At 43.7% G+C, this 22,985-nt stretch overlaps 3 protein-coding genes across 7 annotated transcripts; 2 read left to right on the forward strand and 1 right to left on the reverse strand.

The window, feature by feature from the left end:
• The first annotated feature begins 2,262 nt into the window (after nt 1-2,262).
• On the forward strand, nt 2,263-11,103 carry cep43 (centrosomal protein 43). Of its 2 annotated transcripts, none has more exons than XR_009785506.1 (13): nt 2,263-2,433; nt 3,028-3,081; nt 3,169-3,223; nt 3,338-3,426; nt 3,561-3,701; nt 3,792-3,827; nt 3,903-4,066; nt 4,550-4,659; nt 5,438-5,515; nt 5,598-5,637; nt 5,821-5,882; nt 7,317-7,404; nt 7,543-7,667. XR_009785506.1 is itself a non-coding variant. In XM_061754417.1 (13 exons), the coding sequence occupies exons 1-12, from the start codon at nt 2,350-2,352 to the stop codon at nt 7,618-7,620; spliced, it is 1,017 nt and encodes a 338-aa protein (XP_061610401.1). In that variant the 5' UTR covers nt 2,268-2,349; the 3' UTR covers nt 7,621-7,667; nt 10,612-11,103. The 2 variants fall into 2 exon arrangements, 1 of the variants encoding a protein (XP_061610401.1); XM_061754417.1 differs by lacking the exon at nt 5,821-5,882 and adding an exon at nt 10,612-11,103 and having other exon boundaries at nt 2,268-2,433.
• Nucleotides 11,104-11,618: 515 nt separating this feature from the next.
• LOC133468472 (C-1-tetrahydrofolate synthase, cytoplasmic-like) lies at nt 11,619-21,100 on the forward strand. 3 transcript variants are annotated; one of them, XM_061754420.1, is made up of 12 exons: nt 11,619-11,673; nt 11,983-12,076; nt 12,150-12,228; nt 12,311-12,370; nt 13,491-13,544; nt 13,923-14,059; nt 14,142-14,242; nt 15,907-16,043; nt 16,185-16,296; nt 17,006-17,133; nt 17,225-17,295; nt 20,867-21,100. In XM_061754420.1, exons 2-11 carry the CDS (start codon nt 11,985-11,987, stop codon nt 17,285-17,287), a joined length of 963 nt encoding a protein of 320 aa, XP_061610404.1. In that variant the 5' UTR covers nt 11,619-11,673; nt 11,983-11,984; the 3' UTR covers nt 17,288-17,295; nt 20,867-21,100. The 3 variants fall into 3 exon arrangements, with proteins under 3 accessions (XP_061610404.1, XP_061610403.1, XP_061610405.1); XM_061754419.1 differs by having other exon boundaries at nt 20,977-21,100; XM_061754421.1 differs by lacking the exon at nt 20,867-21,100 and adding an exon at nt 19,039-19,079.
• On the reverse strand, nt 18,947-22,880 carry zbtb25 (zinc finger and BTB domain containing 25). Of its 2 annotated transcripts, XM_061754416.1 has the most exons (3): nt 22,417-22,880; nt 22,009-22,218; nt 18,947-20,137 (listed from the first exon to the last, which is right to left on the reverse strand). In XM_061754416.1, the coding sequence occupies exons 2-3, from the start codon at nt 22,209-22,211 to the stop codon at nt 19,075-19,077; spliced, it is 1,266 nt and encodes a 421-aa protein (XP_061610400.1). In that variant the 5' UTR covers nt 22,212-22,218; nt 22,417-22,880; the 3' UTR covers nt 18,947-19,074. The 2 variants fall into 2 exon arrangements, with proteins under 2 accessions (XP_061610400.1, XP_061610399.1); XM_061754415.1 differs by having other exon boundaries at nt 22,009-22,878.
• Between the last annotated feature and the right edge of the window lie 105 nt (nt 22,881-22,985).

Raw genomic sequence — 22,985 nt, forward strand, 5'->3', positions numbered from 1 at the left:
CCCACTATACACAGTATTGATGGTGCACTGCTTCCCCCTCCTGAGACGCCGGATGGTGGACCAGAATTTCGTCAAAGTCGTCTTGAAGTCGTTCGCCATGGCCTCACCGAACTCCTTCGACGCCCGACTTTTTGCCTCAGCGACCACCAAAGCTCCATTACGATTGGCCAGCCGGTATCCATCAGCTGCCTGAGGAGTCCCACAGGCCAAAAAGGCCTGATAGGACTCCTTCTTCAGTTTGACGGCATCCCTCACCGCTGGTGGCCACCAACGGTTTCGGGGATTGCCGCCACGACAGGCACCGACCACCGTACAGCCACAACTCTGGTCGGCCGCCTCGGCAATAGAGGCGCGGAACATGGGCCACTCGGACTCAATGTCCCCCGCCTCGCCCGAGACGTGGGTGAAGTTCTGCCGAAGGTGGGAGTTGAAACTCCTTCTGACAGGGGATTCTGCCAGACGTTCCCAGCAGACCCTCACAATACATTTGGGCCTGCCAGGTCAGACCGGCATCTTCTCCCACCATCAGAACCAACTCACGACCAGGTGGTGATCAATTGATAGCTCCGCCCCTCTCTTCACCCGAGTGTCCAAGACATGCGGCCCCAAATCCAATGACACGACCACAAAGTCGATCATCGAACGGCGACCTAGGGTGTCCTGGTTCCAAGTGCACGTGTGGACACCTTTATGAAGTCCAATAACAGAACACCACTCGGGTTCTGATCGGGGGGGGGGGGGGGGGGGGGGGGGCGTTCCTCCCAATCACGCCCTTCCAGGTCTCACTATCATTGAAGTCCCCCAGCAGAACGATGTAGTCCCCAGCGGGAGCACTCTCCAGCACCCCCTCCAAGGACTTCAAAAAGGGTGGGTACACTGAACTGCTGTTTGGTGCATAGGCACAAACAACAGTCAGGACCCGTCCCCCCACCCGAAGACGAAGGAAGGCTACCCTCTCGTCCACCGGGGTGAACCCCAAGGTACGTGCGCTGAGCCGGGGCGCAATAAGTATACCCACACCTGCTCGGTGCCTCTCACCGTGGGCAACTCCAGAGTGGAAAAGAGTCCAACCCCTCTCAAGAGGACTGGTACCAGAGCCCAAGCCGTGTGTGGAGGCGAGCCCGACTATATCTAGTCGGAACTTCTCAACCTCACACACCAGCTCGGGCTCCTTCCCTGCCAGAGAGGTGGCGTTTCACGTCCCTTCGAGACCCACCTCCAGGCCTGCCTCCAGAGGGGCGCCCCGATGACCCGCGTCCCCTTGTGGCCCCCATAGGGCTGTATTCTTCCACATTCTAAATTTCATATGAATGAACGAACTTAGAACCTGTTCTACACCGCTTGATAAACGAGGCCCCTTAATCTCCACCATGGAATTTGAAATACCCAAGAACAGGACAAATATACACCTTTAATATGCTGTAATTATATCAAAACTACTGTAGATATCTCTATTAACTATTTAAAATTGAAAAGCTAGAATCAGATGTAAAGCAAAATCAATATTACTACAAATGACAATACGGAGCAATTTTCAAGAGAGTGTGACTTTTGTTTTTGAAAGAAGTACAGTACAGTGTTTTTTCTTCTTCTTCTGGTTATTTGTTGATAAACTCGCAGAGGGAGACAATGATCAGACCAAGGAATAAGTTCAATCGGTGGAAAAAGCAAGATTAAGAAGTGGTTAAAGTAAAATGTTCAGATTCAGGGTCAGTATTAGAAAGATATATATATGAAGTTATCGTCAGTCAGTCGCTAGAGTAGTAAAACGAGTAGGCAGGTCAATTTTGTATGGGTTCCTGCACGTGGAAGTGCAGGTATGTTAGTAAACCAGAGAAGGAAAAGACATTTGTATAAGATTAAAAAGAACATTAAAGTTAATAGGGAAGGTACCGGGCAGGGAAAAGAGGAAACGTTGTTAACACGGTTAAGGTCGGGTCACTGTGGTTTAAACAAAACACTCAAGTTAATAGGGAAACGTGAAACAGGTTTACGTGAGGAGTGCCAGGAAGAGGACTGTGGAACATGTATTAATGAGATGTACAGGGTGCATTGGGAATGGGTAATAGGGAAAAAGTTGAGATATTGATTGGATTTTCAAGGAACACAGGGCTTTATAAAAGTATTTAGGTGTTTATGTATTGTATGGATGGAGTCAAGAGACTTCCAAAATTGGAACAGAAGGAGGCGGTAATGTACCATCAAGCTGGTTGCCAACTGCCGTAAAAAGGAAAAGAAGAAGAAGAAGAAGAAGAAGAAGAAGAAGAAGAAGAAGAAGAAGAAGAAGAAGAAGAAGAAGACTACCACAGTTTATTTTCGTCTTGGTTTGTTTTCGTCGTTAGGTGGAAGATGTCCGCTACAGATGATGACACCGAGCTGAGGGATCTTCTCATCCAGAACTTGGAAAACAACGGAGTTCTAAACAAACTCAAGGTCCGCAAACTTCATTTCTGTTCTCCTTTCATTTATTGACATTTAACAGGCGAGTCCATCACCAAAAGGAGTGGAAAGTCGTTTCCGCCTACGTTTTGTGTTTAACTCTTTGACTGACAGCCGTTCCACATATTGCCAGTCGTTTTAGAGTATTTTGCCTGATCTTTAAAGACCCACGGAATATTGTGTTCATTTGACAATAATAACCACAGAACCTGATAAAACAAAGACTCTCTAGCCTCACCAGATAAACATTGTTTCTACCTCTTTCCGATCTTGAGTAATTAGCAGTAAAACATTAGTTGTTCACCCACAACACAGCTTTTTGACAAAAAAAAACTGCCTTTTGTGAAAAGAAACATGTCAAGCACTTGACTTTGACGATAATATTGTTTTCTTATGTGACCCTTCAAACTATAACACAACAAAATCAAGACATACATTGATACATAAACAACTAAGAAACGTGTCATAGATACTGACTCACACATTTTTATGTTGAAAAAGCCTTTTAAGAACTGGCTAAAAAGATGTTATGAGTTGAACATTTGAAGATGACTCAATGAGTTTGTTGTGACGTTTGTGCTTCTGCAGGCAGAAATGAGGGCTGCCGTTTTTCTGGCCTTGGAGGACCAGGACCGACTGGAGGTGATGGCTGACTTCCACGTGTGCCGTGCCGGCGTCCATCTTGGCGAACTTTTCTTTTTCACATGTTTGCCTCTCTTCCGTCCTCAGAACAAGACGCCGCTGGTCAACGAGAACCTGAAGAAATGTCTCAACACCAAAGACGGTCACTCAGCTTCCTCCTGGACTACCGTCCTCCTCTACTCCTTTAGTTTCACATTGGTCAAGTGACTGCATGACACACTTGTGTGTTTGTGTGTGTGTTCTTGTGTGTCTACAGGTCGTCTAGTGGCCAGTCTCATTGTGGACTTCATGCGTGCGTTTCATTTGGACTTCAGTCTGGCTGTGTTCCAGCCAGAGATCAACACTGTAAGACAGCGTCACATCAGCGCTGTGACGCTACTGATGTGACGCAACACTTTTGACGTTATGCTGCTTATGTTATGCCATAAACGTGATGTGAGATGACGCCGCTCACGTGACCTCTTTGTCTTTGTTGTTAGCACCTGAGCAGTCTGGACAGTCGGCAGGTGCTGTGCGGTGAGCTCGGCCTTTCAGAGGCGGAGCTTAACACAAACTCGCCCGTGCTGTTGGAGCTCGTTCAAAGAGGACAACGCAAGGCCACGTCCATCATGGCCGCTGAGGTGAAGGTTTCAACTAACTTGTAACTCTGAATCTCTTCATTCGTCCTGTGGGTGGCGCTGACATTGATTGAATGCACTTTGGACTTTCAGGTGGCGTCGGAGGAGAACCGAGTCACCGTGGACAAGGTCTGTGTGCGTCATGTCACACCAGCATGCCCGATCGGAAGCCTCAAATAACACGTCTCACCTGTGCGTGTGTAGGACTCTGCGGCGCCCATATTGTCTGGCGGCGAGGAGCTCGACCAGCAGGCGTGCGTTCCTGATAACGATTCGGGTCTGAAAATGCACGTCGGCCTGGAACAGCAGGACGAGGATGATTCCTTTTTTGATGACCCACTACCTCAGCCGCAAAAGACGTATGGATTGTAAGGATCGAACAATATTTATGGCTGTGTTCGGAATCAATCGCTCATTCCCTAGTTCATAATCACTACAAAGAGATTTTTAGTGGCCTTTTAGGGAGCTATTTAGGTCCACTATATAAAAATGGCTATGTAGTAATTCAGGAGTAGAGAATGAGTGAATGATTCCAAACTCAGTGACTGCGTTCGGACTCATTCAATAATGGACTGAGACACGAATACAGACAGAAATAGGGGCATGGCTTATGCAGATTGCAGATCGCTGGCACGAGCCTATCAATTAGAATGAATTCTAATTCACCAACATACACATGCTGTGGTGAGAAGAAAATGGCCGTCTCATGATTCCAACGGTAATTTTGCGTATATGCTGAGATTGTGCTATGAGTAAGGACAATTCTACATATTTATTTTTCAATGACGCCCAATGCGTTTACTTTTGATCGGATTTGAATGTGACATGTTGACGTGGTGTTGCTGCCGAAGGCACGTGGTGGCTCACGATAGCAGACAGAGTCCCGCAGGCTCGCTGTCGGAGGCGGTGCCGACGCCAGGAGGAGGAGGAAGCGCATCAGAAAGGAGCCAAAGTCAAACAGGTCGGCCACCTTTTGGTTCCCATGGTGATGTTTGATTTCCTTAGAACATAACGTCCGATCTTTTAAATCTTTCTCTACCGTACGTGTGTGTGTGCGCGCGCATGCGTGTGTGTGTCGGGGAAGTTGTATTAGTTTGAGATTTTTCATTAGTTTTACTTTTTTATTCGATTTTGACTTGTTTTCAAAGTTAGTTTTAATTAGTTAATGAGAACGGGTTTGATAGTGTTTAATAGTTTTGTGTTAGTTTTTATCAGTTTGTCTTTTTTTTGTGGGGGGTAATATGCAGTATTTGTCAGATGTGTACGGTGTTTAGGTACTCTACGTCAGCTTCCTTGTGCAAAGTTCTACACATATCACCTGTTGCCACTACAAGGCACTTTTATCTCTGACAGCATCATACTCAAAGAAGTTCCAAATAGGACTGCCGCTTTCACCTAACCTTTGCCGTCGCCATCAATGCTAGTCTTTTTTTTTTTTTTTTATAAATAAAGCTTGTCCACACATTTCTTTAGGCCTGAATGTGCCGTAGGGCTGTACAGCTGTCGTAAAATCTTCTGAATCAAAATAAATATAACAAACTTATATCTTCTAAAAAAAAAAAAAAAATAATCTATTTTAATTTGTTTTGTAAACAGACCGTTTCAGTTAGTTGTCCTTTTTGTTTTGTTGATGTATTAATTTTATCAATGTAATTTTTTTGTTATTTTTGCTGGCTGTAATAACCTTGAGTGGGTGTGCGTGGATCTGAATTCTCCTAATGTCTTCTGTCTGGTCACAGCATCAATGTCCAGAGAGAAAGCATTCCGAGAGGCCAAGCTCCCCAGCAGAGCGGACCATAGCGCGTCGGTCCATTTAGGTAGACTCAATTTCCACTGACACCAAAAAGGCAGAGTCGGCTGGGAAATATTTGCTTGTAATCCCACTTTGTGTCCCAACAGAGGACGACAACGACATAGAGTACGACGACGACTTCAACAGGTATGCTTGACTTCCTTCCAGAAGTTCATGTCAGACTATGAGAGATGAGCCGCTGTAACGGAGGCCATATTATGCATTTTTATTCACAATTTAAAGCAGTCCTAGTTTTAATGTTTTTATTTCTAGTCTTACTGAAATTATTCTGTTTTTTTTTTGGGGCGGGACAAATCCTGTCTCATTCAGATTTGGATTTAGACAACTTTATTTATCCTGGAGCAGGCAATATATTTTCAGCTTCCAGGCAGGTCAGTATGCACGTTTAGCCTCAACAAATACAAAATATGTTGATGTTGATGTCATAGAAGACAAGTTGGAATCCATAAATAAACAAAAACAATGACATCAAAGCAATGTAACACAATTAAAACTGGCATCTTAAACAACAAGAGAAGCAATTCCTTCGGGCTACAACTAACGATTATTTTAATACTGGATTAATCTGTCGAAATTTTTTTTTTTATTAGTTGATAAATCTGATAGATTTTTAAATATTTATTTATTTCAAATTGACAGTGCAGAAAATGCACAAACATAATCTGATTATGATTCATTTACTGGTTTGGTCCGTAACATTTGTCAGAAACTGCAAAAATGTTGATCATTCTTTTCCAAAGTAAAAGCAGATGTTTGCAAATGTCTCATTTTGATTAAACACAAAGATAATCAGTTCACTTTCCTGACGTTTTACAGAAATTAGAACATTTTTACTGATGAGAGTAGGCCTGTCATGATAACAATTAATAATAAAGTATATATTTCCCCCAAAAATATGACGAAAAATGCTAATATCAGGTATTTTTTTATGCCTCTGAAATCATGAAAACAAGGCCCGCCCTCCAGCTGCAAGACTGTGCTAGGTCTGCTGAAGACGAGCCCTTCACTTGTCAATCAAATACGTTCGCTGTAGTCAACGACCGGCAGAATAATGTGTGCGACTGAGGTTATGCTTAATAAACAGCTAACTTTACCGTGTTTGTGTTCATTGGGGACTAACACAACAGCTCAAGTCGCCGGAGTGGACTCCTTAACTTGCTAGCTCATTAGCTTGCGGGCTAGCGAACACAAATAACAGTTAACGTTCACATAAGTGTCTCTGTTGTGTGAATCTACGCGCTGCACATGGAGTAAGGCTATGGAGTATTAGAAGGAGCCGACACCGGCAAGAGTGTACCGGTCCGCCGGCGTTCCATGAGCCCACTAGCAGCTAATGACACGGCTCTCTAACTCTGTCGGCTCACTGTGTGATCTGCGTGCTGGCTCACCACAACAATAACAATATATCGAGTCTGGAAAAACTATCGTGTCCGTTTTCTTTATCGGACAATAGGTTGACAGAGTAATTATCGTGACAGGCCTAGATGAGAGGCTAAAAGTCCGAGCATATGGACAATTTAAAGTTTAACAAGGTTTTGATTAAGATTAAGTGATTATCAAAATAGTTGTCGATTAATTTGATGATCGACTAGTTGTTGATTTTGATTAATTGTTGCAGCTTTACAATTCATTAAAAAGAAAAAAAAGACACAGTCAGGCAAATGAGCCATCCCTCATCGTGCCCGATTTGTTGCTGGGCCAATGGCGAGTCCAGCTTTTGCTACCAATGTCGACAGCTTCCCTGAACAATCGGTTTCCGAATGTGCCGCGTATGTGAGGCTAATGAAGATGCGGCGTCGTTTCAGCCACCGCTCCGACTTGTACAAGAGCGACCTGAGCATCAGCGAGGACATCGAGGAGGTATCCATCGAGGGACCCGACCACAGCGACAAGGTGAACACCAACGTGTGTATGTGTGTGTGCGCATGCGTGTCAGAGAGCGAGAGAATGTTTGTGTGTATTTGTGGATGTGAGTCTGTGGGTATTTTTGTCTTTGAGTGTTTATTTACATGTTGGTGCGTGCATGGGCAGCTGGAGGAAACTGTGGACGTGAGTGTCTCCCAACCGAGCCTCAGTGTCGGCGTGGACTACATGGAGGAAGTGGCCTGACGTTGCTGCTGTACGCCACTTCTTGTTCTTCCTGTGTGTACTTTTAAGTAAGACCAATTTTGTTTCTCTTCCCACTTTGTCACTTCACTAACACTCAACTAATGAGGTACCTACTGCAAGTAAAAAAAAAAAAAATCAAAATCTGTTTTATTTTGGAAGGTGTTTAATTGACATTTTGTTACAAGCTTGTTGTTTGATGGTGGAATGAAATATGAATGTCATTGATTTTTGAATATGATAAAAAGCACATTTTTAACATATTTCAACACACTTTCCTACGTTTTAAAATGATTTCGTCGAGATGATTGTGGCTGTTGTCCTCGCAACACAAAAAGCAACATGGATTCCATGTTCCTCATGTTCCTCTAGCGCCCCCCTCAGGACAAACCAGGCAGGGCGTCGAAACGGGAAGCAATGAAATGAGTCCAGCTGTGACAAGCAAACCTTCCCAAATGGCCAGAACCAGCTGTGCCGTTTTAACAGCCATCCGATTGGCTGATCTGTGGAAAGGGTTAGACTCCCTGCACAGCTCTACTTCCTGTTTGCAAAAGTTAGACTTTGATTTGAACAAATGAATTCCAAAACTCCTTCTTGTCCCATGAAAATTAAAGGTCTGTGAATGAAGGCTGAAAACATGGTTTTATTAAGGAAATAGTAAAGCATGGCACATTTGTTCACAAGGAAACAGTCACATGACATAAATATGAATACAAAAGCTGACTTTAATTTGCATAAAAACACCATTTTGTTTATTTTTTCCAAGTGAGCACAAATTGTTGTATTTCGAGCTAAAGTAGTAAAGTGAAGTGAATAGCTGTGATTATGTCATTTTTGTACTCCAAATGTAGCAAACCAACCAGACTTGCAAATACAATACAATAGAACTTCAACCAAGTAAAAAAGAAAAGATGAATGCACTTCAGTCTACTCACACAATCACTGTGTCGCCATTTTTACCGCTGCCTTTGTGCACTCTGTTATGGAAAACCATCGATGAAAAGTTCCCATCCCGGATCAAGTGGTCCTAAACATTTCACAAACAAGCCCGAGTACTGTTGAAGTGTCTAGAACCACTGGACCAGGGAGGATCGCAGAAAAGCAGACAGGACCCAAGTGGACCGGCAGGATGAGCAGCAAGTTAAGCGACTACTCCGCTGGCTGGCTCGCTCCCAGCTATCTCGCCTCCTCTTTTATACGCCTTTCGGAACCGAGCCCATCCGACCGGTCACACCGGGTCTCCGGGTGGCGTGACAGATGTGAACTGGACCATCCTGCTCCACTTGTTACTCGCAACTTCTTCCTTAACTTGACCTCCCAATGGGAAAAGGACTTAATTCTTTAAAATGTATTTAACGTTTGACAATGTAGACAGCACGGTGAACTAGTGGTTAGCACGCCGAACTAGTGGTAAGCATGCCTGCCTCACAGTTCTGAGGTTTGGGGTTCGATTCCGGCCTTCCTGTGTAAAGTGGGGTTTTCCTCCCACATTCCAAAAACATGTTAGGATGTTGAGTTAATTGAAGACAGTCCCTCACTAGGGCCTGGTACACACAAAAAGATTTTTCCCACAATTACAGACCCCAGACAAAAAATCTGTCATTTAAAAGTTTTGGTCGTATTGTCTGTGGTGTGGTCCGATGGTATCAACACAAAACACCAAACACACAAAGATTCTGTTCAAACGGCAAACTTGAACTCTCACGTGATGTCACAAAACCGAAGAAACATAAACACTTCCGGCTTTGCACCGATGTTTCCTGAATGTTTCCGAAGGTTTCCCCGACCCGGGAGCCGCGTAAAATGGCGTCGTCCTCAAAAAATGACTTGCTTTGGAAAATACTTCTTGCCGTCTGGGGAAGCCACTTTTATACAAAAAAAAAAAGGACATCGAGTAAGACATGCTTATTTTTATTCACAGTCATTTCCCTTTTTGAGTCTGGGTGCTTCTTGATTGGCTGTTTCCGTTCACGTCTTGACTCTGGAGAAGTCAGCTCTCCCCCACACACATGAAGAGTTTGCATCACAAATATTGAACACGTTTATTATTTAAGATTGTTGGCCCCGACCCTAAAATCAGGGCAAATCCACTCTTAACACAGATCAGACCTCAGGACAATCTTATAGGACAGTCGTATAACACTTAAGCTTGTTTGCTTCGGGAAGAAGCAAAATCGGCACAAAAACAGGCCGATTGTCTTTGTGTGTACCGCGCCTAACTGGGTTCAGGCTTGTAATTGGCAGGCGTCTGTTTCTAATATGTTTACAGTCGCAGTTTGCTGCGATCGCAATCATTCACTCAGTGTCTTGCTCAAGGACACCACAGCCGTGAGTCCGAGGGATGTTGGTGGATGGTCCAGTCGGGGTCTTGAACCTAGGTCCTCCACGGTGGCAAGGCGTTGATCTTAACCTAGGTCCAAAAGTTGTAGTGACCAATTCAGCCAGACTCATTCCTTACTCCCGAATCACTACAAAGGGATTTTAGGTAGACTTTAGGAGCTATCAAGGTTCATAAATTGAAGTTGCCAATTCAACCAGACTTGGCATTTTGACAGACTGGCATTTTTGGGAAATCTTGACATGTTGCTAATGCTTGTGATTATGGCACATGTGTCAAACTCAAGGCCTGGGGGCCAGGTCCTGCCCTCAACATCATTTTATGCGGGCCGCGCAACCAAGTCATGTGTCCCCTTCCATGATTCTTCCTCGCATGTGTTTCAAAATGTGAAAGTAGTAAAAATGTCATATGTAATAAATAATAAATGAATAATGTCCCATTACTACTGTAATGTCATTGGTTCACCAGCTGTGAACCTCATCACATGTCGCTGGTCTGTATTTGACTTGACATTGACTGGCGACCAGTCTAGGCTGTATCCCACCTCTCACCCAAAGTCAGCTGGGACAGACTCCAGCACACTTGAGTGTCACACTTTTATTTTGAAATTCGTTGTCTTTTCATCACTTTTTTTGTCTTTCTTTCTTTGCTTTTAGTTGAACGGACCACTTCTTGTTAAAGGTGGACATCTGCTGACAGGACGTGCCTTACCCGCATTCCATCCACCTGCTCCTTATCAGGGGTAACCATGACGGCCGTCTTTCAACACGCCACTCTACCCCTGTGCGTGCGTGTCACGGCGACTTGGAGTGTAAGAATGTCATCTGACCTCATTCTAGTACTGGGTGTGTGTGCGCGCGCCTGTGTGTGTGTGTGTGCGCGCGCCTGTGTGTGTGTGTGTGAAGGTAGGTCAAAGATCAATATGCAGTCAAGTGGCACAGGGGGCGGGACATCCTAAGGGACTGTCATCCAATCAGAGAAGGAGGAAGTAGTCAGTTGTTTTTTGTTTTGTTCTTTCAAACTTAAACTTTTTTGTTTTTTGTTTTCTTTTTGTTTTCAAGTGAAACCAAAATGACGGTTGCAATTTTGTGTCCTATGTATTGTTTACCTGTGGACCTGGAGTCTGTAAATAAAATGATTGATTGTGAGCTGAGACATGTTTATGACACAAAAAATAAACTGTTTTTCATTTATGTTCATTTACAGGTATATGTCAATAAATTAGAATAGTCTCAAAAGCTTAATTTAGGTAGTTCAATACAAAAAGTGAAACTCAGAGATTCACTACACTGAAATATTTCATAATCTTTTAAAAATATGTATAATTTTGATGAGAATAGCTTACAGAAAATGAAAACCTAAATTCACCATCTCTTGGAACTACAACATTATGTAACAAACAATCAGGAAAGAATGGAATCTATTTTTAATGTACCAATTAGGCAGGAATCTTCCCTCTGAACAGCATTTTCCAAGTGTTTAATGAATCGATAGAATATATGAGTACTGAAATAAACTGACTTTTCTACTAGATTCTCATTTATTGAGATGTACTTGTACCTGTTTTTAATTCATCTACTTATTCATTACAGTTCTTTCAAAGTAAAGTTATTTTCAGTACTCAAACGTTAAATTTTTTACTCGCTGACCTTTCGTACACAAACACACACACACACACTGGTCAATCATTACACACAGTGGTAGTGCGGTGGTCTCAGGTAAGACGCCACGTTGTCTTTGCGGTCTTCACTCGCATTTGCAGTCGACGACTGAATGTTAACAAACGATTGACTGTGTAATTCATTGAGTCATTGTATGGAAATTGTTTGATTGTAATTGCTGGATTGATGCAATGGCGTCTAAATGGTGTGCATTAATTTGCTGCCACCAGTAGGGGTGCTGTTGATTCCCTCAAACATGCTCATCATGAGAAGAAAAAGAAGTTCAGAACATTCATAGATATGATATACTGTTGTGTGTAAGCATGCAGTGTGTAAGGTCATAACATGCTGTCGTCACCTTGTTAGTCATGTTGACTCTACTGCGCCACCTGTCGTCCTCTTGTTGCTATGGCGGGAGACGCTCCATAGCAACCGTCATCTCTGGTAACAAAACTTCCAAGTAGGTCTCAGCATGTCGCAGTATGTTTCAGCATGTCTCAGCCTGCCCATAACAGTGTTCAACATGTCCTCAGGCTGGTGAGGGAGCGGCTGAAGAAGGAGGTGGACAATATGAAGATGTCCAATGTCATCCCGAGTCTGCTGGTTTTACAGGTCGCTCTCAAATCACACCACAGTCACATGACCTCACAATGTGACACCTCTGTGTGACGTGTGTGTGCTTGCACGCTTCCAGGTCGGAAACAGAGAAGATTCAAACTTGTACATCAGCAGTAAGATGAAAGCTGCAGCTGAGGTGAATTTACATCATAAAATTGAATATTTTGTTCCATGAAATTATAGTTATTCCCCAAAAGCGGTCTATTGGTTGATTTTTTTTTCCTCTCTCCTATACAATCAGTTTTCAACCTCCATTTGCTGCCATGTCAATCTTCTAACCTGCCCAGGCCCTTCAGCTAAATTAGAATGGCTGTTACTTTTAACCGATCACATTTCAAATTCGCCAGCTCTTGATAATGTCAGCATTTGTCTGTCAGAGCAAAACTTGTTACAACCAAGTTGGACTAGCAAAGCACATCTGTAGTGATCTGCACACGTTAAAACATTAAATGGACACATCGTACTCACTAGATGCAATTTTATGTCTACGTGTTTGTCGTTATTAGATGAGTATTCATATAATTGTTGTTCTAATGGATTTTTGTGTAGTACAGTGGTGCCTTGAGATACAAGTTCAAGTCCTTCCATGACCACGCTTGTCTGAAAACCCTCATATCTCAAATTGTCTTTCCCCATTGAAATGGATGGAAATACAATGAATCAGTTCCAGCCCAGCCGACAAAAAAAAACGCCCAAATTTAGTTTGTTAAAGCATGTTTTTCCATAAGAAATATTAGTGCTTTACAGTATTGTACGCTATAAAAAAAGCACAGTACTAACATTTGCTTACCACATAACAGTGCAAACATGGAAAATGCAAGCACAAAATGCGACTGTATCCAATACATTGTCCTTCCCTGTTGTTCTTCTGTGGGGTCTGTTGGCGGTTGGCAAACCAGCGCTATCAATTGATATTGTCCTTCCACTGTACGGAAATCCATGTGAATTGATGGTGCCGGGAAGTTGTGAAGTGTGCAGGTGCCATCTAGAGGTGGGGATTTTAAGCGCACTCATCTTTAAAATTTTGCTTGTAGCTCAAGCCAAAAAAAATAGTCAAGTGATGGCTCATATCTCCACAAAAGTTGTAAGTCAAGGGAAAATGGTATTGACAGTTTCTATAATGACTTTGAAGTGTTAGTGGTGCTATTAAGAGCTGGATTAAGTCAGGTAAATCCCCACTGAAGGTCCACGTACCTAATGCACTGCCCGACCACTAGTGTGCGTGTGTGTTGACTTCAGTGTGTTGTTTGTTGCAGGTGGGCATCGACGCAGCACATGTGAGGTTGCCCAACACGGTGACACAGGATGAGGTGGGTTGAATGGTTGGTTGGTGTCCTCCTCTCGGGAGTGAGGAGGGAACAAGTCACATATGTGCAAGTCAGAATTCAAGCTCGAGTCTTAAGCTCCAAGTTTCAAGCAAAGTTCCTGTGGCAAAAATCAAGATAGTCAAGTGGCCAAACAATCTTGCTCAGTCCAAACATGTATTTGTACTCAGTGTACTTGTGTTAGTCTTCTGTGGACAAGGGTTGAGACTGAGCGCTTCTGATAAAACATTTAAAGCAATAAATCGCCTTTGTCGACAAGCAAATAAACTAATAGACTTTGTAAACTTTCTAAAATTACCTCACTCAAGTCAAAAGTCATGTAACCAGAGTCGTTGAGCATGTGTTTGCCGGGGGCTTCCTCAGGTTCTACGGACCATCATGTCGGCCAATGAGGACGTATCCGTGCACGGCCTCATTGTGCAACTTCCTCTGGATTCCATCAACCACATGGACGTGGAGATGGTCACCAACACTGTCTCTCCACTCAAAGATGTAGACGGGTCAGAATTTTTGCAAAACTGAAAAATGATTAGATGAATTTCTGTCATCATCATTATAAACACTTAACCTGTGTGTGTGTAGTCTAAGTTGCATCAATGCGGGGAAGTTGTCTCGCGGGGACTTGAACAACTGCTTCCTCCCCTGCACCCCCAATGGATGCATGGAACTCATCAGACAGACAGGTTGCACGCAAACTAATGCACACACATGCACGCACACACGCTCTACTGTCAGTCACAGGGCGATCGGATGCTGTGACCATACCAGTTGCACAAAAGTCAACGATGAGAACGACTACACCACCACGGGCCTGTGACAATAAATACATTGAAGAAAAATAATTATACATTATTGAAATGTACTCTGCGATTGGCTGGCGACCAGTTCAGGGTGTACCCCCCCCTCCCGCCCGAAGATAGCTGGGATAGGGTCCAGCCGCCCGCGACCCTAGTGAGGATAAGTGGTAAAGAAAATGGATGGATTATTGAAATGTATTGTTCTATAGATTAATCTACTATACTAAATAGTAAAACAGTAGAACCTTGGTTTTCGTATGCCCTAGTTTTGGTATAATTTGGTTTTTCTTCGTCTAAATTTTAACGGGGTTTTCGTACACATGCTTATTTTCGTACCAAAAAATGCTTGACTTGGCTATTAATTTCCTGGAATTGATGTGCGTAAATCCAAAGCAGTTTGTTAGTTGTGTAGAAAGTGTTCAAGAGACGACAATGCATATTCCACAATGCAAGTTTTGTGGAACTCATCCTGTCAAAACAAAAGCTTTCAGTATAATAACACAGTTGTAGCACACTTTATTGGGCCACATGGTGGCTTATTTAATAGTCACAGTTACTAAAGAAATAGTAAATAGTTTGAGTGCAACTGCTAGATAGGTCACCGTAGTTATTATACTGGCGTGCTTTTATTTTTAAGGCCTGACTTTTGACAGGATGTTACGCGGCTGTTGCTCCAACCTGTCCAAGTATTGCCAAGCAGAGCGGGAGGCTTGTTATTTCCTTGATTTCTGGCAATAACAAATGGCTTCCAAGTGGAATCAAGGAAATAACAAGCTTTGACATTGACTTGAGCTGGGAGGATGTGCTTTCACCTGTTTTGCCGAGTGCGGAAATGCAAATATACCGGATTAAAAAAAGAACTCAAAAGAATGGCTCCCCTCTCTCCCTATATGCCGTCAAGTCTTCAAAAAAAGTTAAAAGTTAGTTTAAATATTCATTTACTCACTTCACTCGTAATTTACATTATTTCACCCTGATTTTGTATGTAAAGCTATATAGTTATTCCCGCGAATATGTAATTTTTTGTTAATATTCTTGGGTGTCTGGGACGGATTAGTTGAATTTACATTGTGTCCTATTGAAAATATTGCTTTGGATTTCGTACAATTAGGTTTTAGTCAGACTTTCTGGAACGGCTTGATCATGAAAGCCCAGGTTCCACTGCACACTATACAATATATTAAAAGTGTACATTGAAACCCAAGAGGAAAAAACCTATTGGGAGCAGCCAGTCTCAGTTTTTCTATTTTGGTATGGAAAGCAGCAACCCTGCAGTCTTCGTGTACCCCCTATGATTATGTCACAAATATCACAGAACATAATGTCATACAATTATTCGACACTACATAGTATTAGTATTAATATATTCCAATATGATGCCAATACGTTTGATCCAATTTGATACCATATGATGCACCTACTGTATTTGATCAAATATTTTTCCTGAGTTTGTCAGTTTCTTTTGCTAAGAAGGCGCTACTCTGCTCTAAATATCGAGATGTATGGTTATTATTCATATAGTTACGTATTAGTTTGGTGTGCGCGTGCAGGTGTGAGCGTGGCTGGCAAACACGCAGTGGTGATCGGTCGCAGTAAGATTGTTGGCGCGCCCATGCACGACCTGCTGCTGTGGAATCATGCCACCGTTACCACCTGTCACTCAAAGACGCACAACATCCCCGAAGAGGTGAGGAAGACGAGGGGCACGAGGAGGATGACAATGATGTTGATGATGATGATGAAGATGATCAAGACAATGATAATGGTGGTGCTGATGAAGATGATAATGTCATGATGATGATGGAAATGATGTATTTTTTGTTTCCAGGTGGGCAGGGCTGACATCCTGGTGGTGGGGGCGGGGCGAGCGGAGATGGTGAGAGGCGATTGGCTGAAGGAGGGCTGCGTGGTCATCGACTGCGGGATCAATCACGTGCCAGGTGAGCGGTGACGTGATCATGGGATGATGTGGGGGTTGTGACATCACAAATTAATTCTTTTTATTGTTATATTATCTCATTGAATAGTTTGTTAATTGTAAACTTTATATTAAAATACCAAGATAAGTACTGTATACATTTAAAACATTTTATTTCTATCCATCCATCCATTTTCTGAGCCGCTTCTCCTCACTAGGGTCGCGGGCGTGCTGGAGCCTATCCCAGCTATCATCGGGCAGGAGGCGTGGTACTCCCTGAACTGGTTGCCAGCCAATCGCAGACATTTTATTTCATTAAATAATTATAGTAAATTAGAAATAATACATTTTGAAAATAAGAATGAATTTTATTGAAAACAACTTTTCATTAATTTAGCTGTTTTTTCCAATAAATTTGTGTATGGAAATGTTTTTATTCATTTTATTACTTTATTTCATTAAATAATTGGTGATTTAATATATTGTAAATAATCAAACAATATTAGTTAACAAAATTACACACATATATATTTAACATATTTCTATTTCATTACAGCATTGGTTAATCAAATTAAATAAGGATGATGAATTATAATTTATTATTTAAAGGAACTGTTTTACATATTGTATTTACACTTTTTTTTTTTTTAATGTCACCTATGAATGACCTGGCTTGTTTGTCGCTTTTAAAAATTAACAAAATCTTGAAAATTTTCCCTCTTTGGTGCCAGATGAAAGCAAGCCAGGTGGCAAGCGTGTGGTTGGCGACGTCCACTACACCTCAGCCTATCAGAGAGCTGGATTCATTACTCCGGTTCCCGGAGGGGTAGGCCCAATGACAGTGGCCATGCTCATGCAGGTACGACTGCAGTGTCGTATCGCCCGTAACAACAGGAGGCGCCGGCCAGGAACTGTAAACGCTGACATTGTTTTTGTGTGTTTTGCTGTAGAACACAGTGCTCAGTGCTCAGCGTGTCCTCGCCAACATGGCCGCCGCCGGACGCTCCCTCTGACGCTGCAGGTTTCAAAAATAAAAGTCTCACGTCCGCAGAGTTTCTTAAAATCAACACAATCTGTTTGATGATGAAGATGATGGGGGTGGACGTTGCCGTAGCAACTGTCAAATCAAAACAGCTTTTACGTTTCCAGTTTCCATCATCTTCCGTGAAACCAAAACAGCGTTTACGTTTCCAGTTTCCATCCTCTCATCGTCTGTAGATTTAAGCTGCGTACATTTCCCTACTCACAAATTACTATAAAGTAGTTCCCCACATATTCACACTTATTTTTTAACCGATCCCTCGTCAATCGGCCGGGGGAAAAAAAAATAAATAAAAAAAAATTACAAAAATATATAATAATATATATATATATATATATATAAATAATTTTTATACATACATACAGTTGCTCAACAGTCTGGGGTCTCCGTTGTCATATTTTGTGCTTCATAATGCACCACACATTTTCAGTCGGAGAAAGGTCTGGACTGCTGGTAGGCCAATTTAGTACTCTCCCTCTTTTACTGCCAAGCCATGCTGTTGTGACATACAGAAAGTGGCTTGGCATTGGCTTGCTGAAATAAGCAGGGACGTCCCTGAAAAATACATTGCTTAGATGGCAGCATATGTTGCTCCCAAACCTGTATTTACCCTTCAGCATCAATGGTCCCTTCACAGATGTACAAGTTACCCATTCCATGGGCACTAACACACCCGCATACCATCACAGATGCTGGCCTTGAACTTTGCGCTGATAACAATGGTCCTTTTCCTCTTTGGCCCAGAGGACACGACATCCATGATTTCCAAAAACAATTTTAAATGTGGACTTGTCAGACCACAGCATACTTTTCTGCTTTGCGTCAGTCCATCTCAGATGAACTCGGTCCCAGAGAAGCCAGTGATGTTTCTGGGTGTTGTTGATACATAGCTTTCGCTTTACATTGGTAGTTTTAACTTGCATTTGTAGATGTAGCAACGAAGAGTGTTGAATGACAATGGTTTTCTGAAGTGTCCCTTAACCCACGTGACAATATCCTTTACATGATGATGCCAGTTTTTAATGCAGTGCTGTCTGAGGGGTCAAAGATCACAAGCAGTCAATGTTGGTTTTCGGCCTTGCCGCTTACGTGCAGATTTCCTCAGATTCTCAGAATCTTTTGATCATATCATGGACCGTAGATGATGAACTCCCTAAATTTCTTGCAATTGCACATTGAGAAACGTTCTTCTGAAACTATTTGCTTGTGTAGTTTTTCACAAAGTGGTGAACGTCACCTCATCCTTGCTTGTGAACAACTGAGCCTTTTGGGGATGCTCCTTTTATACCCAATCCTGACACTCCCCTGTTTCCAATTAACCTGTTTACCAAACAGGTGTTTTCTGAGCATTTATCAACTTTCCCAGTCTTTTGTTGCCCCTGTCCCAGCTTTTTAGGCACGTATTGCAGGCATCAAATTTAAAATGAGAGAATATTTGGAAAAAAAAACAACAAAAAAACATTTCCCCAGTTCGAAAATTTTATATATTGTCTTTGTCGTGTATTTATTTGAATATAGGTTGAAAGGATTTGCAAATAGTTGTATTCTGTTTTGATTTACGTTTTACACACCATCCCAACTTCATTGGAATTGGGGTTTGTAAATCAAAATAAAAGCAGCAACACGAGCGTTTGATCAGAGCTTTTACTTTGAAAACCACACAGAAGACAAAACGATGAGAGCGTCTATCAATAAAAGTCACTGTTTGACTTCTTGTCACAGCATATCAACAGGAAGTGTCACCCGCTCGTCCCAGCGTCACTCGCCGCGCCCGCCGTCGCCACCGCTCTCCTGCGAGATTTCTGAGTCGAGCGAGTAGGCGGAGCTCCCGTTGTCGTGTGCGTCCCTGCTGACCTCCAGGAGGGTGTCGTTGGTCGAGACCCCAACCCCTTCCGGGCAGAAGTGGGCTGAGCTATGGAAGAGCTGGCTGTGGCGGTGCAGTCTTGGCGGCTTGGCGGTGTGCGCATACATGTGCTCCTGAAGCTGACTCTTGTGCGAGAAGCGCACACCGCACACAGCGCACGCCATCTTGCGCTTGCGGGAGTGGGCGGCAGCAGATGGGGCAGCGCTCAGTCCCGCCCCCTCTGCCGCCCCCACACGGCTCCTCCTGAGCTCCGCCGCCAGCTGGGCGGCAAGTGCCCGACTCTGCCGCAGCGCCTCCTCGAGGCGGTCGGCGTCAAGACGCTCACCGGCCGCCTTGTCATTGTCGAGACCGCCGCTTTCGTGCGACAGCCCCTCCATGAAGAGGGCGGGGTGGAGGGCATGGCTGAACAGGTGCTGGCGCAGCCGCTCGGGTGACGCGCAGCGATGGCCGCAACGGGGACACGCCAGGGCCGGTGCCCGCTCTTTGGATGCCGCACTTTCCTGAGGGGGAGACCCCGTTCCCGCTACCTCGTCGTCTGGACGCTCCTGCTTGATGGCGGCGGAGATGTCCAAGTCGTCCTGTGGCAAAGAGGCGCGACCGTCCGATCGGTCACCTTCCAAACCCACAGTGAGCGATGGCTGCGAGTGGGCGCGCCCCGCCCGTGTTCCCGGCTCACCACCGGCGGCAGCCGGTGCCTCCTTGCCGGCCACCTGGGAGGAGATCTGGATGCCGTACAGGTTGGACATGCGCACGGTGTCTGTGACGGCGGTGTCCGCCCCAGCCCCAGGACCTTCACCGCTCTTGCGACACAGCTGGTGTGCGTGCAGGAACTTGATGCCGTCTTCCAGACGCGTCGGTTCCACGGCTTGTTTGGGGCACGCCCCTGTGTACATCACGTGCAACAGGTAGCTGAACACGTCGGGCTGGATATCGGTGGGCTGGATTTTGATGCACTCGCTGACACGTGCAAATGTACATATGTACGTACGCACGCACACACACACACACGATAATAATGCTGTCAACAAAGTTCATCATCACCTGTCAATTAAAACTGATGCCGCAATGCTAGCAAAAATACCGATCTAATACGACTTTTAGCATCCGACTAACTTGTTGCTTCAAGCATTTCTGATGAGCTACTGCTCAAGATGTGGCTAAAGCTGTGTTGGGTATCATTCACTAATTCCCTAACCCCATACAATAATTTCTATATATAGTGGTGCCTTGAGATATGAGTGACCTGACTTACAAGTTTTTCGTGATACGAGCCATTGTTTGACCGATTTTGTAATTTGATTTGAGAGTGCAAACTTGAGATACGAGCGCTGTATGGTGGCAGTTAACTCAACTGACCTCACATCAAGCAGCAGTATGGCAAATAGTGAAGAATTCTTTTAAAAAGGAGGTTTTAAGAGGTTTAATGCCACTCACACTTGAAGTTTACTCTAAAACAAAACATAAAATGAACAGAATTACACCTTATTTATTTGAAGCGGTTTTTTTTAGGTATACATTGTACACAAAAAAATTAAACTGCATAACTTTAAAGATGGCAACAACGCATAAACTGACAATACAACAGTACTTACATTCATATATCCTTTATCTTTTGCATATAATGACTAACATTCATGCTGTACTAGAGGAGTTGAGGCGTTATTATGAATCCCACTTGTGTTCTAGGCAGGACACGCCCCGCTGCAATATGATTGACTGCTGCAATGAGGCAAGGACTGCCTAGAACTCAGAACAATGAACAGTATGTCTATTTCTCTGTCTTATACTTCCCCCAGGTGGCCATGGCAGGCACAACAGAAGGAGCAGCATTCAACATATGGTGTGGCAAAATTTTTTAATTCTGTTTAATGATGTCATTACTGCAAGTTTTTATGAAGTAAAATATTATAGCGTGCTCTACAGTAATACCTTGATTATCGCGGGGGTTAGGTTCGGGACGACCCCCACAATAAGTGAACTCCGTGTCAACAACATTTTTTGGACTATTTATACCTATTTTAAAGCTGTATGAACCTCCCCAGATTTATTCATTTTCCCCACACTTTTATTAATCTCTGCCATACTATTTTAAACACTTCCTATACTCTTAAACACCTTTTATAATCTTAAACATTTATTCCTTGCAATATGTTTTAATGAATGTTTTTAATTTTTTTTTAAAATGTTTTAGGCTAGGAAGTTTTTATTTTACCAGAAAATAATTAGAGCATACACTCAAAATCACATGATATGGAAAATTAGGCGTGATATGAAAAAAAAATCGGCAATGCACTGAATCCACGATAGGTGAACCGGGATACAGCGGGGGAACGCTGTATTCCTTTACTAAACACAATACAGCAATTTTTGTTGTTTTGACAGGGGGCCTGGAATGGATTAATGCAGAGGCGGAGGAACAACTTGTGGAGTGGGAGGTGGGGGCACAGTGCGCAGGGGTGACTTTCAACAAAGAGAACAACCATGCTCAAATGCATATTGTTCATTTTACTCGTTGATGGGTTGCTGCATGTAATTATGCAACTGATAAGCAACATATAGACTCCACACAGTGCAATAAATAAGGGGTGTGAAAACTTAGGTGTTAAAGGCCCACAGTGACCCCCCCTCTCATTCCACAGGCTCTGGATATTAATGGCATTTTTAATTTCTGTGGGGAAAGATGTTTTTGAAATACGAGTGAACTGAGTTACGAGCGTGGTCACGGAACGAATTCAACGCATATCTCAAAGGCACCGCTGTATGGTGACAAGGGAGGCATTCCCAAGTGCAGGTGTGTGAGTGTGTGTGTGTGTGTGTGTGTGTGTCACCTGGTCTGGTGGATGAAGATCATCTTGAAGTAGTTCGAAAAGGCGGCGAGGACGGCCCGGTGAGCTTTGAAGTAAACGTTCCCGATGGCGACCGTGCAGTCGCACAGGAAGCCGAACTCGCGCTGCACGTTGAGCTGCTGCAGCAGGAGCAGACTGTGAGCGGCCGACACCGGCACCGGCACCGGCACCGACGAAGCCTCCATCGCAGACCTGTGCGCACACATGGAAACCCGCGCCACGTCACGCCAGACATTTGCATATCTCACACACCTTTTGTCAAGCCGCCGCACGCACGCACGCACATTTACACGCGCGCACGTCCCGTCGTCCCAGCCCATTCGCGATACGGCGGCGTGCACGCCGTCATTCACGCACGCGCATTAGGGCGTCGATGGATTGATGCCTTACCGCAAAAGGATCCGAGCGAGCAAGCGAGCAGGAGTCGGGAGAAGACGAGGATGAGGATGATTGTTTGTGCGCCGAACTGCGTCACGTCTCGCGAGAGGACGCGGATGGTCACGTGGGCGATGCGCCCTACCTTCTCAAAAATAACACCTTGGACTGGAGTGTGCTGTCAATCACACCACATGAATTATGGACAGATATTGACCTTGATGCCAAAGGTGGAACAACCACTTATTAGGTTCAGGGGGAGATTACTTTAGGTTTGAATCCCCTCCTTAATAAATGACATTTTTATTTAGAAACTGCATTTTGTATTTACTTTGGTTGTCTTTGTGAGAAACCCAAATTGGCTTGATGATATGAAAAGTTCAAGTGTGATGCATTTGGCCCAAAAGAAAATCAGGTATACAAATATGATATACAGGTACATTGTTTCTTGTGACAAGTGTGACTTTTGTGCAGTGACAAATGATCTATTATTAAAAAAAAAAAAAGCATCAGAAGTCATTCCTGCATGTACGAATGAAATAGTTTATTTTGAAGTGGACAACTGTCCAATGGCACAACTGTAA

The sequence above is a fragment of the Phyllopteryx taeniolatus genome, chromosome 18 (genome assembly GCF_024500385.1).
Source record: "Phyllopteryx taeniolatus isolate TA_2022b chromosome 18, UOR_Ptae_1.2, whole genome shotgun sequence".
Taxonomy (NCBI): Eukaryota; Metazoa; Chordata; class Actinopteri; order Syngnathiformes; family Syngnathidae; genus Phyllopteryx; species Phyllopteryx taeniolatus.

What these genes read in the sequence shown, in the direction of transcription:
- cep43 (XM_061754417.1), top strand. Translation starts at nt 2,350, where the DNA reads ATGTCCGCTACAGATGATGACACCGAGCTGAGGGATCTTCTCATCCAG. An exon ending in CCGCAAAAGACGTATGGATT is followed by an intron (nt 4,067 to 4,549) that starts GTAAGGATCGAA and finishes TTGCTGCCGAAG; the next exon opens with GCACGTGGTGGCTCACGATA. An exon ending in GACCCGACCACAGCGACAAG is followed by an intron (nt 7,405 to 7,542) that starts GTGAACACCAAC and finishes GTGCATGGGCAG; the next exon opens with CTGGAGGAAACTGTGGACGT.
- LOC133468472 (XM_061754420.1), top strand. Translation starts at nt 11,985, where the DNA reads ATGTTGACTCTACTGCGCCACCTGTCGTCCTCTTGTTGCTATGGCGGG. An exon ending in CGCACAACATCCCCGAAGAG is followed by an intron (nt 16,044 to 16,184) that starts GTGAGGAAGACG and finishes TTTTGTTTCCAG; the next exon opens with GTGGGCAGGGCTGACATCCT. An exon ending in CAGTGGCCATGCTCATGCAG is followed by an intron (nt 17,134 to 17,224) that starts GTACGACTGCAG and finishes GTTTTGCTGTAG; the next exon opens with AACACAGTGCTCAGTGCTCA.
- zbtb25 (XM_061754415.1), bottom strand. Translation starts at nt 22,346, where the DNA reads ATGGGCTGGGACGACGGGACGTGCGCGCGTGTAAATGTGCGTGCGTGC. An exon ending in ATCTTCATCCACCAGACCAG is followed by an intron (nt 20,138 to 22,008) that starts GTGACACACACA and finishes TGCACGTGTCAG; the next exon opens with CGAGTGCATCAAAATCCAGC.